This window comes from Polyodon spathula, chromosome 2, assembly GCF_017654505.1.
Source record: "Polyodon spathula isolate WHYD16114869_AA chromosome 2, ASM1765450v1, whole genome shotgun sequence".
Classification (NCBI taxonomy): Eukaryota; Metazoa; Chordata; class Actinopteri; order Acipenseriformes; family Polyodontidae; genus Polyodon; species Polyodon spathula.
In genome coordinates, this window is record NC_054535.1 from 62,957,574 (window position 1) to 62,973,142 (window position 15,569).

At 35.9% G+C, this 15,569-nt stretch overlaps 1 protein-coding gene across 5 annotated transcripts in view; it reads left to right on the forward strand.

The window, feature by feature from the left end:
- The first annotated feature begins 747 nt into the window (after window positions 1-747).
- LOC121299022 (complexin-1) overlaps window positions 748-15,569 on the forward strand; it is a 42,838-nt gene continuing 28,016 nt past the window's right edge. Inside the window, exons 1-3 of one of the 5 annotated variants that reach the window (XM_041226477.1) lie at window positions 748-935; window positions 1,613-1,652; window positions 2,743-2,852. In XM_041226477.1, the coding sequence (XP_041082411.1) occupies window positions 2,822-2,852 (31 nt within the window). In that variant the 5' untranslated portion in view covers window positions 748-935; window positions 1,613-1,652; window positions 2,743-2,821. The other 4 variants (XM_041226485.1, XM_041226468.1, XM_041226504.1 and 1 more) reach the window with 4 other exon arrangements.

Consider the following 15,569-nt stretch of genomic DNA (forward strand, 5'->3'; position numbering starts at 1 on the left):
TTCTGCTCAGATAATTATTTTCCAGGCTAGTTAACTACCATCAATTAGTTTCTCATATTTTCAGTGAAAGTTGTTAGCTAAAAAAAATAAATACAAACTGGACATCCAGTCAGTATTACATAGAGTAATATACATTATGCCATGTCACATAAAAATAAATGCTTATGTGCTAATGTAAAGATAATACAAATGCATGCACTGTACACACAGGGTGAATATGGAAGGAGGCACTATGGGGACATAATAACCTTATATATAATTTATGTGTCATTACACATGCATTGTTATTTTATGTCTCTGTGGTGCACCCTTTCTGATTCACTAAGGATTGTACATGTCAAGAGAATAAGCATTTAGGTGGTTTGTGGGTAGTTATTGACCATTTTGAAAATACTCTCTTACAGAAACATTTTGGAAACAAAAACATAATTGGTCTCTATAAAAAGAAAAACACATGGTTATACTAACGTTAGTATTATCATATTATAAAACACACTGCTGATTATATGAGTTACAAGTAATAACTATTACATTGAATTGTAATTAAGAGAGAGTGTATATGGAAAGTGACCTGTGATAGTAAATAAATAATTATAAACCATTTTGACAAAACAACTAGATGATGCTATTCATTCTTAACACGTACAATAAAGCTACTTGCAGTATTAGCAGGAAAAAAAGTGAAGTGACGAACCCGTCTTCTCACTTGTGTTTCCCTGCAGTGTCCTTCCTCATTATTGTGTGACCTTGACGCACCTGGGTGTGCCACTTGGGTGCGTGTCTGATAATTGCAAGAGGGCCGGAAACGGTGGAAAAAAGAGAAAGAGGTTTATACAGTGACTCGATCCTGCAACATATAATAATTAATTGGTGCTGTATTTTTTTTTGTTTGTTTTTTTTTTTGGATTGATTTTAAAATAATCGAGGGAATGATGGTAAGTTAATGTACAGTACATCGTTTACATGGGATGGTTCTTTTAGCTAATGCAGCTGGCGTGCTCATTTATCTAGGGTGAGTACCGCTCTTCTTCACTGAAAACGATCTGGAAGATAAAATAGGATTTAGGGAGTTCTTCTCATTCAGATTATGCTAGCGACACTCGAGTTAAAGAGTATGCCAATCACAGGTCATAAGCAGAATGTGTCACTTTATAGACATCATTTGACCAGTTATGCCGCTAAAATCTCTTCAACAGAAATGCAAATCGCTAGCATTATGTTTCTGAGCCATATATCATTAGTATATGTTTTATTAGACGTTCGAATGCTCTCAAGGACTGAAAGAGGTGAGCGCTTAGCATGTATGCAATGCTCACACAATCTCATCATTGTTCATACGCCTTAAGTATTTGCGGCAGATCAATTATCCTTTCTTTGTACCAGAAAAAGAAAAAAAAAAAAAAACAGGTGGTGAACAACCAACGTCTAAGAAAACACTCATGTGGAAGATAACAAGCGTATGTAGGTCAGAATAAAAAGGAGGAAAGTGCTATATAAAATATGTTGGGAGAATTGTGTGTGTAGTAGCGACCAGATCAAGAAATTCCACTGCATGAAAGGGGAGGGTGCAGTGAGAACAAGCAGGATTAATAATTGATTGCTCTCTTTTCAGGACGTGGGACGTTTCAGAAGGTAGAACTCCATGTGATTTAGTGAGTGCCTTCATCAGCAGCTGCAGTTCCTTTCATAAAACACTCGTGCAGTCACAGTGCTGCAAGAAACAAGGACGTCCTTTAGGCAGGAAACAGAGAGTGAGCAGTTAAATAGCCCAGCCTGCTGCTAACAGAAAGGTTGGAGTGTTAAATCGTCGTTTGTTAAGACTGAGATCGCCGGGACAGGTATTTATTTATTTGGCTACACTGTGGGAAAGCCTTGTCTACAGTTAACCCGACTGTGGGACGAAATGTGAGCTTTCCTTTTATAATGGTGCTGAAACATTTCTGGGTTCTTTAAAGGTAGTGCAGTAGCTCTTTATTTTTAGAGATACCCAGTAGAGTCCATCTGAAGTAACATGTTTCGGGTTTGTATTTTACAATATCATCTTTGTAGAATACAAAAAAAAATATTACTCCATAATGCCATCGTAACGATAACTGAAAAAAACAGATGACTTGCATATATAAATCAGTAAAATGCACTGTACTCACTGATCATTTCAGTTTAGCATGATCACATTTCTAAGAAAATATAAAGTTTGTCGTTAAGGAATCGGATTATGTCGCTTCTGAAGCCGATTACGTCAATGCTTTGTTTTGTAAACGTCTTGAAGCGCTTGAGATACATAAACTGTGAAGAAGTAACCCGTCATGTAATGGAGAATGCTTGGTCCTCTGTAGTTCTGTGCGAATCTCGTATGGGAGAGATGTAGATTGTGGGACATTTTGGGATGTGATGTGCCTTTCAAATTATATGATTGCAACCAACGTTAGGGGTATCCGTATTAATCGACATTACAGCTTTTTTGTACTTACTTATTTTTTTTAGATGCAAATAACAGTTTAAGGGACCTGAAAAGAATGAGAATATGAATTACTCGCACTGTTCTAAATAGCTGAAATGTTTGCATTTTTATGTATAAATTAGCGTATAACACGTTACAAGTGGAGCAATTGACATAAATAATAGTACAACTGCTACGTTTATTCGATATTATATATAAAAGTTTACTTTTAGAAACCGGTTTCTATTAATACAATCTAGCAGTTGCATTTATTTATTTATTTATTTGTTACTTTTTTACAGATCTGCCTACAGAAGACTACTTGTCAAATCTGAATGTAAACTGTGAAGTAGAGGGAGGAAGGAATTAAAAGCCATCGCCATGGATTTTGTTATGAAGCAAGCTTTGGGAGGTAAGTGCAGTTAGCGTGGGAGGACAAATAGCTACCTGATATCTGCAGTCTCAGGAGTTTAATCTGAGAGACAAGGCTAGATAGTTTATAAAATGCAGACTAGGCGAAAGACAGCGCTAACCGTAACCGAACTGACATGCGGCGAATTTATTATTTTAACAGTGGATTTACACTGCTGTGTTCCGTCAAATTGACACTGTAGCTGGTTAGAATGGGGTGGACTCGGGTGTTTAGAATTTTTTATAAACAAATCTCATACTTTCTCCACATGTTTAATACTGTGTGTGTGTGTGTGTGTGTAGTTGCTTTGTATTGTTGATTGAAGTATAACAATCTACCGTGTTCCATACAGTCACTGTTCTTATTCCGTTGAACGTCTTCTTAATGGAATATGTGACAGGGGTCGTTTTGTTTCCGGTATTTTATGTTCTTGCGCAACTTCAACTTACAAATACCCTGAAACGCAAATTAAAAGGCAATATGCATTCGTTATAGCTTCATAAAAACTAAAGTTGATCTAGTCTGGAATCAGCATAGGGCACAAAGAGCTTTAGCTCATCACATAAAGTAGATTTGTATAATGAAATAAAACACACATTAGCTTTACAAAGCATTCCGATCTGTGCAGTGGAATAGAATGGACATGGGGATATATATAACGAGTTAAAATACGCTACGGTATATTTAGATGAATTTCAGTAAATTCTGCAGAAGGTTTTGAGTTGCTTAAACAAGCAATTGCTGATTCAGCTTTGGTAGACAGGTAGTATACATTTATAATAATTATTTAAGACTGCAGAAGCCTCATTAATAGTAGATGTCTAATAATACTTTATAATTTAAGCATAAACAAAAAGGTGAACAAAGACCACATGGGGCATATACAGTATATTCTAAAGCACGTAAATGTTAAGCGCATAAATGGTTGTATATTTTTCTTAAATTTTCTTAAACTAAATCAATCTATGAAAGGACCCGGACGTCAAGTGATTGATCACATTGATTGAGGGAAGTAAAGTGCCTGTTAATGTTGACTGCACTGTTCTAACTATACATTTTTTACATTTACTTTTTTAAATTGTTAGCATAAAGAATCAATCAAATTCAGGAACCCTTTAAGGAGAATTTGATACCTTTTTTTTAATGAGTGTTTATTCTTCTAGTTTATGTAATCACAAGAGAAACTGGGCGGACGAGTTGATGTGATGAATCTCCTTGCTTGAACTGCTGATTGCAGGGAATATGCAGCAGAGAACTGGAATGGGATTCACTCCATTAACCAGCCTTTAGATAAGATCATTTGTCAAGCCTCTGGTCCAGCACACTGCTATATCAGTAAAGAAAATGATTAAAACCCTCTGAACTATGTGCAAAATGATTTTGCTCTTGAGAAAGTTTTCTTCCACTGAATTATTTATTTGAGGAGGGCAGAACACAAAGCTGTTGTAGAAACTTCATATTAAATGCAGCATCTAACAGCTGAATGTGAAGAGAATCCAGAGAAGAACACACTAGTAACCTCATGATTTAAAAAAGCTATGCTATGAAGAAAGGCTGAAAGAACTGAATCTGTTTTGTCTGAGGGAAAAAAAGAATCAGGAGGGTGCATGATTGAAGTCTTAAAATCTTAAAAGAAGTTGACATAGTTAACCCAAATCATTATTTTATCTTCAGTACAAAAAATAACAGGGTTATGCTCACCTCAGGTTGAAAACGCACATGAAAGTAGCCAAAAACAAACGTCAAGGGGCAAGGTTGACGCATCAGTGCGCAGTTGTAAATAAAAAAAATAAAATGTTATGGAGTAATGATGAGGTCCTCCAGGATTGGTGTAAACAATAAGAAATAACAAAAATACTTTTGGTTGCACAAAGAACCCTATACAAATATGTAGCCTACACACAATTAAGTAAAAATAAAGACAATAATTAAAGAAAAAAAGAGAGAGAGAGATTGTTTCGGGATTGTTGTTGTAATAACCTGAAAAGGTCACATTCTGCATGGAGCACATGTTGCCAGCGCCTCCTCCGAGCTTGTTGTACACAAGCCCTCCTTCACAAAATAATCAACAAAGCTTGCAATAAAGCACATAGAGAAATGAATGCCATGTCTCGAGCCATGTTGGATATTTCCTTCTGCCACTGTGTTTGACACGGGTTGAAAATATGCAGCCCCAGGGCCAATCTTAACCCCATAATTGTACAGCATAGCAAATGTGAATGCATGCATTGCTGAACTCAGGGGGGAGTCAACCAGGGGCCACCCCCTGTCGACTAAACCCAGGTTTTAGAGGTGTAGTGTGAAAACTTGTTAAGACATTAATTGTACATAGTGGTTTGTTTATTTTGAAAGAAAGTCCATTTCCCTTCATTGCATAAACAGAACATATAGAGCCCAGTGCCCTAATTAACAACGTGATGCTGATACATTGTAAACCCATTCAAACAGTAGACTTACACATTAGCAAATTACAGAATGGCTATAACATGCTTTACTTTTGTTTTTGTATTTAATTATGTTTTATAATGTCATATTTAATGGGGAAATAAAAATAGTGCACGTATTACTCAAGGGAAAAGTGTTAATGGATGTATGCTATAATAGATGTATGCTGAATCTTACTGATTTATGTATTGACCTAGAAACAGCCAAAAGTATGTGCTGAGCAGGCATTAACTTAGCGGTATAATTAGAAGTGTGAATGAATGTATTTGGCATTACAAATAAAACCAACAGATTAACAGGACATGCATTATAGCTGACTAGATTATGTATTTATATAAAAAAGGAGAGGTGCAGAAGTCACGGTGCCAGTAATAAGACAATAAGAAGAGCTCAAGTTTGTTAGGTGCCAGTTTATTTATATAAATCTTAGAGCATTTCTCTGGATATCTCAAGATATTACTTTTAATATTTAATGTCCTGCTTGCTTTCAATACGTTTCCTCCCAGAAGTATGGTCTGAAATTGCATTCCACTTGGGAAGGACAGCACAGTTAATGAAGGTCAAGGCTGTGGAATCAGAGATTCTTCTTTGGGTATAAACCTTGAAGTCCCAGTGTTGTATTTCAACATGGTCAACGCTGTTCTTTCACCTTAATTAACTGCTTATATGGCTGTCAAAAATTAAACTCTGTTAATCTTGCGATTACAATTTCTAATTTTAGTTAATCTTGGCTTTAATTGTATATTTAATTGATATAATTACTGCATCCATCTTATTTTTTTGTTTTAGTACTGATATTATTATTATTATTATTATTATTATTATTATTATTATATTATTATTATTATTATTATTATTATTATTACTACTACTATTATTATTTTAAAGTTTTTATAAGGCCTTGAACCTCTTTTCTTCAAAATCTGCTGACTGACCCCATATGTCCTTGGTTGTTCCCTGAGATCGGAAAATGCTAATCTTCTGACGGTCCCTAAAATCCGTTTGAACTCTGTCAGAGCCAGGGCATTTAGTTATTATATCCCTCATCTTCAGAACTTGCTCCCGTTTCATATCAGGAATGCTAGCACAATTTATTCTTTAAATTCTGTTTGAAAATGTATTTGTTTGGGTCTATTTTATTTATTTGTAACTGGATTGTATATTTGTTTCACAAAGACGGCTGTAGTGGGTGACGTCAGACCAGAAACCAGGAAATAAACAACAGAGATGGAGTTTGGTGAAGCTGAACGAATGGTCTCGCTCAGCATTTAATAGTGCACAGACAGACAGAAAATAAAAGGTTGTAAGACAAACAAGACACAGAACACGACACTCGTAGCCAAAACAAAAAGATAAACAAAACGGACTATACAGACAAAACACGGTCAGCTTCTATTTTAAATATTGTTATTGTTGTTATTATTACAATTACTTCCATCTCCAATCCTGTTCTCCACTCACCGAACACACAACCCCGAGTATGTGAAAACATGCTGCTTTTATGCAGCTGTACCGAGACTCGATTGCTAACACTATATAACACAATTTTTGTTCCTGGGTAGTAAGTGTTATTTCCTAATTGCTTATGCCTCAAAAGTATAGACAATGGCTATTAAACTTTGCTTTTGTGACCAGGACAGTGATATTTTGAAATTTACCTATTTCCAATGAGAAAACGGGCGAATTTGTGTCTTTTCGTTCACATAAAGTCAGAAAAAACATATGAATCTAAATTAACATGTATTTATATTAAAGTAATACAAAAATGACTACAAAACATTTAGAAGTGAGTAGTTTTTCGAGATTTACGATTATACTGTAAATCACTTTCACGAATCAGCCCCCAAATGTAGTCTCCCATCATGTTCTCGTTATACTGTCCTTGGTAGCAGCATTCAAAATCCAGTATATCCTGGTGGAAGCGCGCGCCTTGCTCCTCCGAGTACGCTCCCATGTTCTCCTTGAATTTATCAAGATGAGCATCAAGGATATGGACTTTGAGGGACATCCTACAGCCCATTGTGCCGTAGTTCTTTACCAGAGTCTCAACCAGCTCCACATAGTTTTCGGCCTTGTGATTGCCCAGGAAGCCCTGAACCACTGCGACAAAGCTGTTCTAAGCTGCTTTCTCCTTACTAGTGAGCTTCTTGGGGAATTCATTGCACTCCAAGATCTTCTTTATCTGTGGTCCGACGAAGACACCGGCTTTGACCTTTGCCTCAGACAGCTTAGGGAAGAAGTCTTGAAGGTACTTGAAGGCTGCCGACTCCTTATCTAGAGCTCTGACAAATTGTTTCATAAGGCCCAATTTGATGTGCAGTGGTGGCATCAGCACCTTCCAGGGGTCCACCAGTGGCTCCCACTTGACGTTGTTCCTCCCCACAGAGAACTCGGTCCGCTGTGGCCAGTCCTGCCTGTGGTAGTGCGCCTTAGTGTCCCTGCTGTCCCAAAGGCAAAGATAGCAGGGAAACTTGGTAAAACCGCCTTGGAGACCCATCAGGAATGCCACCATTTTGAAGTCTCCTATGACCTCCCAGCCATACTCATTATACTTCAAGGCATCCAGCAAGGTCCTGATGCTGTTGTAATCCTCTTTGAGGTGCACCAAGTGAGCCAGGGGAAGAGACGGGTACTTGTTACCATTATGGAGCAGCATGGCTTTGAGGCTCCTGGATGAGCTGTCAATGAAGAGGCGCCACTCATTCTGGTTACAGGCGATTCCGATTGCCTCGAACAGACTGGTCACATTGTGGCAGAAGCAGAGCCCATCTTGACGGGTGAAGAAGCTGGAAAAAGGTTGGTGACACTTCCTCTGATCTGCAACTTGCACACTTTCATCCAACAAGTTCCATTGCTTGAGCCTAGACGTCAAAAGCTCGGCATTGGACTTGGTGAGACCAAGATCTCTAATCAAGTCGTTGAGGTCTTTTTGGTTGGGGTAGTATGGGTTTCTCTCCTCAGCTCCACCTCTGAAATTGTCATCTGGATCTACAACGTCTTCCTCGCTCTCTGACTTGCTGCTCTCTTCTAAAGACGGCTGCTCTCTCTCCGGAGGAGTGGGTACGGGGAGCTCATGGCAGTGTGGAACCGGGGCGATGGATGAAGGAAGGTCCGGATACGTGATAGCAGGTGCATTCTTGCCAGTCCAACGTTTGGAAGGGTCCACCATGCAGAAGTAGCAGTTGCTTGAGTGGTCAGTGGGTTCCCGCCAAATTCTTGGGATAGCAAACTTCATGGCTCTCTTTTCCCCTCTGTACCATCCTACAAAAATACATTTATTTCACCCATGACTAATGTGTAAGAGATTCTCGCAACATTTTTCATATATGATATATTTTTTCAATAACATTGAAAATTGTAAAACATTTTAAAATTAAAAACTTTTACAATTTTAACAAATTTTATAACATAAAATTCCGAGCAACAATTGTCCATCTTACCTTCCAGAGTTTTTTTTGCAGTGCTCGCAGGTGAAATGAGGTGCCCAGGGTTTGTCTTGATCCCCGACAGGCATGCCGGAATATGCCTTGCAGTCCTCACACATCTTAGCAGATGCTTCCACGGAGTACTTTTTTGCTCTTGTCTTGATAAATTGGCCGCAGACATAGCAAAATGCATCTGCCAGATGCTTGCAGCCTCAGAAAAATGCAGATATGTATCCATTTAGGCAGCTGGAATTAAACTGAACTGGTGGGCTTAAGGCCCCTGTATTTATACTACTATTTATATTACTGGAAAGTTCTAGAAAGTTCTAGAAGTTACTCCAAGTTTACTCAGCACTAAATCTATCTGGAATGTTCTGGAAAATAGGTAAATTTCAAAATATCACTGTTCTGGTCACAAAAGCAAAGTTTGTGGGGAATAATAGCCAATTTCAATACTTTTGAGGCATAAGCAATTAGGAAATAACACTTACTACCCAGGAACCAAAAAAAAAAAAAAAATTGTTAAACGGTGTAATCAGTCATTCAATTGTAGTCTCGGTACAACTGCACGTGAATTAATAAAAGTGCAATTCCCTGTGCTCACATATTATTTTTTACTTGCACGTGAAGTGCTGTGCAATCCTCGTGCCTAAATACAAAATATACATTTTAAACACTTGTGCTCGCAACCCATATTTATATCCTGTATATTTTATACATAAACACCTACATTAAACATACTACATACAACACAAAATACACACAGGGGCGGGCAATTTGCCACAATTTGCCACAGGCTTTTTATGTTTCTTTTGTAAAACACCCTGGAATGCTTGTGTGAAGAGCACTATATAAGTGAAATTATTATTATTATTATTATTATTATTATTATTATTATTATTATTATTATTATTATTATCTAAAACAACCCAGAATAAAAAAAAAAAAAACTGTTGTCTTATTCCTGGATTAATATTGCTGCCCCTTTATAGTCTTATTTACACAGAATTATACAGAAAAATTCTAACATTTTCCATTAAACTGTTTGAACCAACTGCTAAATCACAGTGGAGTCAGTTTATTACTCACCTTAATGCATTTCAAATTATACTGTATATTTTCTTTTCTTCTCAGTTTCCTTTTTATATATATTTTAATTGTTTATATTATTATTATTATTATTATAAACAAATTATAATAGACAGAAGCATTGCTCTGTTTCATTCTGTTGGGCTGGCTTGCTGACATTATTATAGAACACTTTCTTTGACAAATCCATAAGAGAAAATATGTTAATGAAAAGAGCCACAATATACTAATTGAAATATCTGTTGCGTTGTCTTAGCGAGATTTCTGTTGCACGAGTTGTGCGACATTGTTCAAATAAACAGCAGGAGCTGACTTGTGGTTTGCTGCAGCAGTGGATGCCCAAAAGATAACGTCTATACATGCAAGGGTGCAAGAATCAATATAGCATTGTTTTTGCTAAATGCAAACATAATCTGTACAATGCATTCTGTCCTGTCTTCATTTAAACTATTTTAATACTGTTGTATATATATATATATATATATATATATATATATATATATATATATAAAAGGCAGTTAAAGGCAGTTTATTCCCATCAGATTCTATAGTAGGGGCCCCCTGTCCACCCCCAAAAAACTTTTCATAATCATTCTGTAGCCCCTCGCTAAACCGGACATGTTTAGTGTCAGATTTAAAAACAATACAGTAAAATCGCACACACATACATTTTTAATGCTCAGTGTATTTTAAATGTAAACCATTGCGATGAAATAACACTAATGTGTTTTGGGTACGCTACACATTACATTTTGTAAAAATATAAATCTGTACAGTAGGCCTATACAGTATACAGTACAGTAGTACAATCAAATGAATACCAAGCACACTTTCTTTTTACTTTAGACTGTAGACTGCTGGTAAGACAAAATAAATCATGCTGCTGCACTGTACACATTGGTGTACAATGCGAATAAAAGATTATTTTAAAATGAAACTAAATGATTTTAGTGGGTTTTTTTTTTTTGTTGTTTTTAATTATTATTATTTTAACTTGGCCTACTCAATAGCCTAGACAATTAACACAAAATAGATCATGAACTGTACAGATGCTCAGAATGAACTGGAAGGGTTAGTTGCCCATGTGTGGAGTCTATTGCTCCCAATGCGTTAGTTTTCAAGGCTTGTAAGTACACCCTGCCTTTAGTGAAAATTAGGTACTTGGGTGTTTGCCTCAAAAATGCAGCACAACTGGCAACACAAGAGAAAAAGTTGACTGGGGAATGCAATCAATAATTGTGACTGTTCGTTTGAAACATGCTTCCAAAAGTTCTTAACAAATTAATGCAATTGTAAGTGTCGCAATTGCTGACAGCTTTATTACATCTCATTATAATATTTGAGAGCTCTGCGAATGTTTGCAAATTTATGCATTAACACCCATAATTATATATTCATCAAATGTTGAACCGCAAAGAAAAACTTCTGCCACAAAGCATTCCCTAAAAAAATTACATATAGCATTGTGCTTGTTTAGTACATTTCACTCTAGACTTCTCACTCTCTTGCAACTGTTTTGCGATTATTGAGACAGGCGCAACACTTTAGTACACCTACCCTCAGTGTTTGTTGTAGAATAAAATGAACTGAAAGCCCAATTGAACAATACCCTAGCTTGGAGGTCTAATTACAGATTAGTAAATTAGTCTTGTGACCAAACAGTGAAGGAGTAATTGGTGCAGTGCCCTAGAGCTTGTCACAGTTTTCCCCTCTTGCCAGCCTGAGATCCTGCAGTGAGTTATTCATCACCAGCCCTTCACTCCTGTCATCCCGACCTTGAGAATCACAATGACTAATGGATGTAGACAGTTTTCTGAGCCCTCCCCCAGCCACACATATGCAGGTGCACACTCATACACACACACATTACTTACATACATGCACAGATATGATTATTTGATCTAGTCTCAGTCTTGGTAGCTTGTTTAGCATAGCATTAACACACTGACACAGACCAAATTCTGCAGCATAAGCACTTAAAAGACTCCACCAACTGAGTGCCAATGCTTGTTTGTAAATGAAAAACATTTCTCAGGGGGCTTTTTTGAAGTCAGTAAGACAGCCTGTGCTTTTAGCTTATTTGAGGCTAAGATAGCGGGCATGTTTGTGTGGGGGTGCTTTGGCAGTGACAAAAGAGTAATCTTGATTTTGTCATTCCCTGTTCTTGCGAAGGTCACTGGGTGTAAGATACAACAAAAAGGGAATTTTAACTTGAAAGAATTGGCTAATTTCAAAGGATGTGAATTGATCCAATACAAATTCAATTTTAATGCTATCCCAGGAGTTGAATATACGCAACTGTACACTACTGTAAAAGGTCTATTACAATAGGTTAAATTACAATTAAATTTTTTTTGTTTAGTGTTTAATTGTATTTCATACAATTAAACACTAATTTCTCATTTCTATAACACTTAAAATTAACATCCTTCTGTGTTGTCATTTACTTCCAAATAGGGCTTCCCATTTGCTCCGAGCAGTGCAAAGGTCTTGTCAATGAAGGAGGCTGTAAGCATAATTCACAGTCGAACCAGGAAACATCAACTGGAGCCACAGGCCTAGTTCCCTGTACTTTCCTCAAGGGCTGCCATGCATACTGCATGATCTTCTCACAGCCCACAGTATCCTCTACCCAAGCGATTATGACCAGACTCGACAAAAATAATAACCATAAGAATGTGTACCCTGGATTGAAGTCACAGGCCTCTGAAGAAACAAGTTTGTGGATGGCTCAGGTGTTTGTTTACAATATTTGCCAGCAGACCCGACGCGTATTGGAGACCAGCGATTATTTGAGACCGGCGTTTATATTAGATCACTACCTTCATGCGTTCATTGAATCGACACTAACACACATCCTTGTAGCAACATCGTAACTCAATTTAAACATTCCAGCAACTTTGTTATAAGGTTTTGTGTCAGTGGGAACTAAGTAACAGTTTTGTTTTAACAAAATTACATTGTATTGTACACCCTCAAGTATGAAACACTAAAACTAGTGTTAACAAGGATACAGTATGCAAAATATTGGAAAATGAACAAACAGATGTACAAATTTGTATTTAAAAATGGAATTAGCACTACCGTTGTTAATAATAATAATAATAATAATAATAATAATAATAATAATAATACAAACTTTTAAAATGTTTTTAAAAATAAAAGCAATAAGTATCATTATCAAAAATAATGTAGTATTTAATCTCAAACTTGTACATTGCTAATACAATAAAACACGTTAAAATACACCAAGAGGTTTGTATCTGGCCTAATTTCAGACACTTAAAATGATATAAAAACTTTTAATAACATAATAAATGCATTAAACAAATATGCATTACATGTAGGCCTACCTTAAATTACGTTTTCTATGATTATTATTTATTAATCCTGAGAGTCACTTTCATCACTGTCACTTCATCACACTCAGGCTCCTCCTCATCTTCTTCAGCTTCAATGGCAATAATGAGACCTGGCGTTTATTTACAATATTTCCCAGCAGACCCGGCGTGTATTGGAGACAGGTGATTATTTGAAGTTTTATGGTATTCAGGAACTAGCACAGCCAAACCACCATCCTAATTTATTCAGTTTTTATTGGGAGCTAATGTAACCCCGCCCACAGACATGCTACACAGTACATTTTGTGTTTATTATCATTACCCCAAGTGGGCACAGTTTCTCAAGAGTAATCCAAGTTGATGAATTATTCAAAATTAAATACTTGACTGGCTTTCCACGGGAAAAGTGACGTTTAAAACAGGATCCTGTGCAGTGGAATTCAGGTTCTGCTTGGTGAGCTACTTACTGTGGTCTTCATCCCATCATTGTATTGTGAAATTATTTTAAATGTGTTGGATCTAACAGTGCAGTGTTGTATTTGATTTGCATTTCTTTTCTTTATTTACACTGATTAATGTTGAGTAAGGTAAGCTCAGCCCAATTAACTACACTGAACAAAAATATAAACGCAACATGTAAAGCGTTGGTCCCATGTTTCATGAGCTAAAATAAAAGATCCCAGAAAAAATGAATTCCTGCTACAGAGAATGAGATGAAGGTATTTATTTCTTTGTTGATGTTACAAGGGGTTGTATGGAAACTTTGTCAGGATTGGTACTGGTCAAAATGGCCAATTTATTCTGCTGGTGAAGTAACCAACACTTTACAGATTATAATGCATATAACAGCGATACACACCTGTACCCGAAACTGTGGAAGATAGAAAGCAAGTATACCACATAAATGGTATGGTGCGTGATGTGGTTTCCAATTACCCTGTATATGACGATGCAGTTTTCTTTAGACAAAGATTAGCACTGATGAGAGTTTGAAGGGAGTCTGCTTTGAAATCTATAACACAAAAAAGAATTTCTAAAATGTGATTTGACTGCAGAATGACTTTGTACTGTTGTTATAGTACTGCAATTGTAAAAAAAAAAAAAAAAATGTTTTGCTGTGATTTATATTGTTATAATGCTACAATTGTAAACACATTGTTATTTTATTGTTTAAGTTCTATTGAAAGAATATATTTCCATTTTTTCATAACAATAAAAAGTTTGTATTTTTATAAATAAAGCAAAAATTTATAAATAAATAAATAAATTCAAAATTATCCAAATTGCTTATTTAAGGGCTAAGAATTAAAAATCTGCACTTAAAGAAATTACATTTTTTACACGGAAATTGCGAAAATAAATGGCCAGCTGGGTGCTTAAAAAAATAAAATAAAATTATATATATCTCCAAATCATGGTTTTGATGTTAAATAAAATTATGTAATAAGAAATACAATGAGGACTATGTATACAAGCAGACAGTGTTTCCAGATTGTCCGATTCATGAAAACCCCATTAGGTATAATATGTGACTGTCTCTTTTTTCTAGACAGTAGTTTATTAGCATGTTTCGCATTTCCAATTAAATTATGGATTTAATTTAACTTGACCCTTATGATATCAGCAAAGTTGATGGTAGTGATAATATAGACTCACGTGGACTATAGAATGATACTAAACAGTTCACAGATAAATAAAAAAGAAACACTAAACTTAATAAATTACAGTCAGCACTCGGATATCTGTTACCCAGATATACATCAGTCTTGTTTTATCGCCCTTGTATTAAGAATAAAATCAATCCCCATTATATATATATATATATGTAACAAATTAATGCACTTGCCGTCACACGCGATTTCTGACCATCTCTTCAATGTTACAATTTACTTCTTTATCAGTCACAGCTTGCATTTTTTTTTTATCACATGCCAAATCAGTCTGTTTTAATTGTGAAGTTACACATCGCTTCCTCCAATTTCTAATGATGAAAATGCAGCAAAAACAAAGCAAATAAGACAAGCTATGGCAATCTAAAAACATTAATCATTAAACAGTTTTATATACTGTGATGCATTTTTTATTTATTTTTTAATCGGTGACCTTTAGTTGCTTTTGTGCATTTTTATTTGCAAGTAAACTGTGACATTAGGACCTTATCAAGCACTATATTCTGCAATTTTGAATACTGACTTTGGATACTGTTTTAAATCTGGAAACTAGTGTTGTTGTTTTTTTTTATCTTTTGCTAAAATGCATAGCCTTGTATGTGCATGGGTAACATTTTGATTACATTTTGCTGTTGGGTCATTAATGTGGAATTTTACATACTGCAACAATACATACTGGATTTAAAAGTATTGTAGCGCTGAGCTAAGGGGTATCCAGGAAACCGCTACATTGATTGATTATTATTT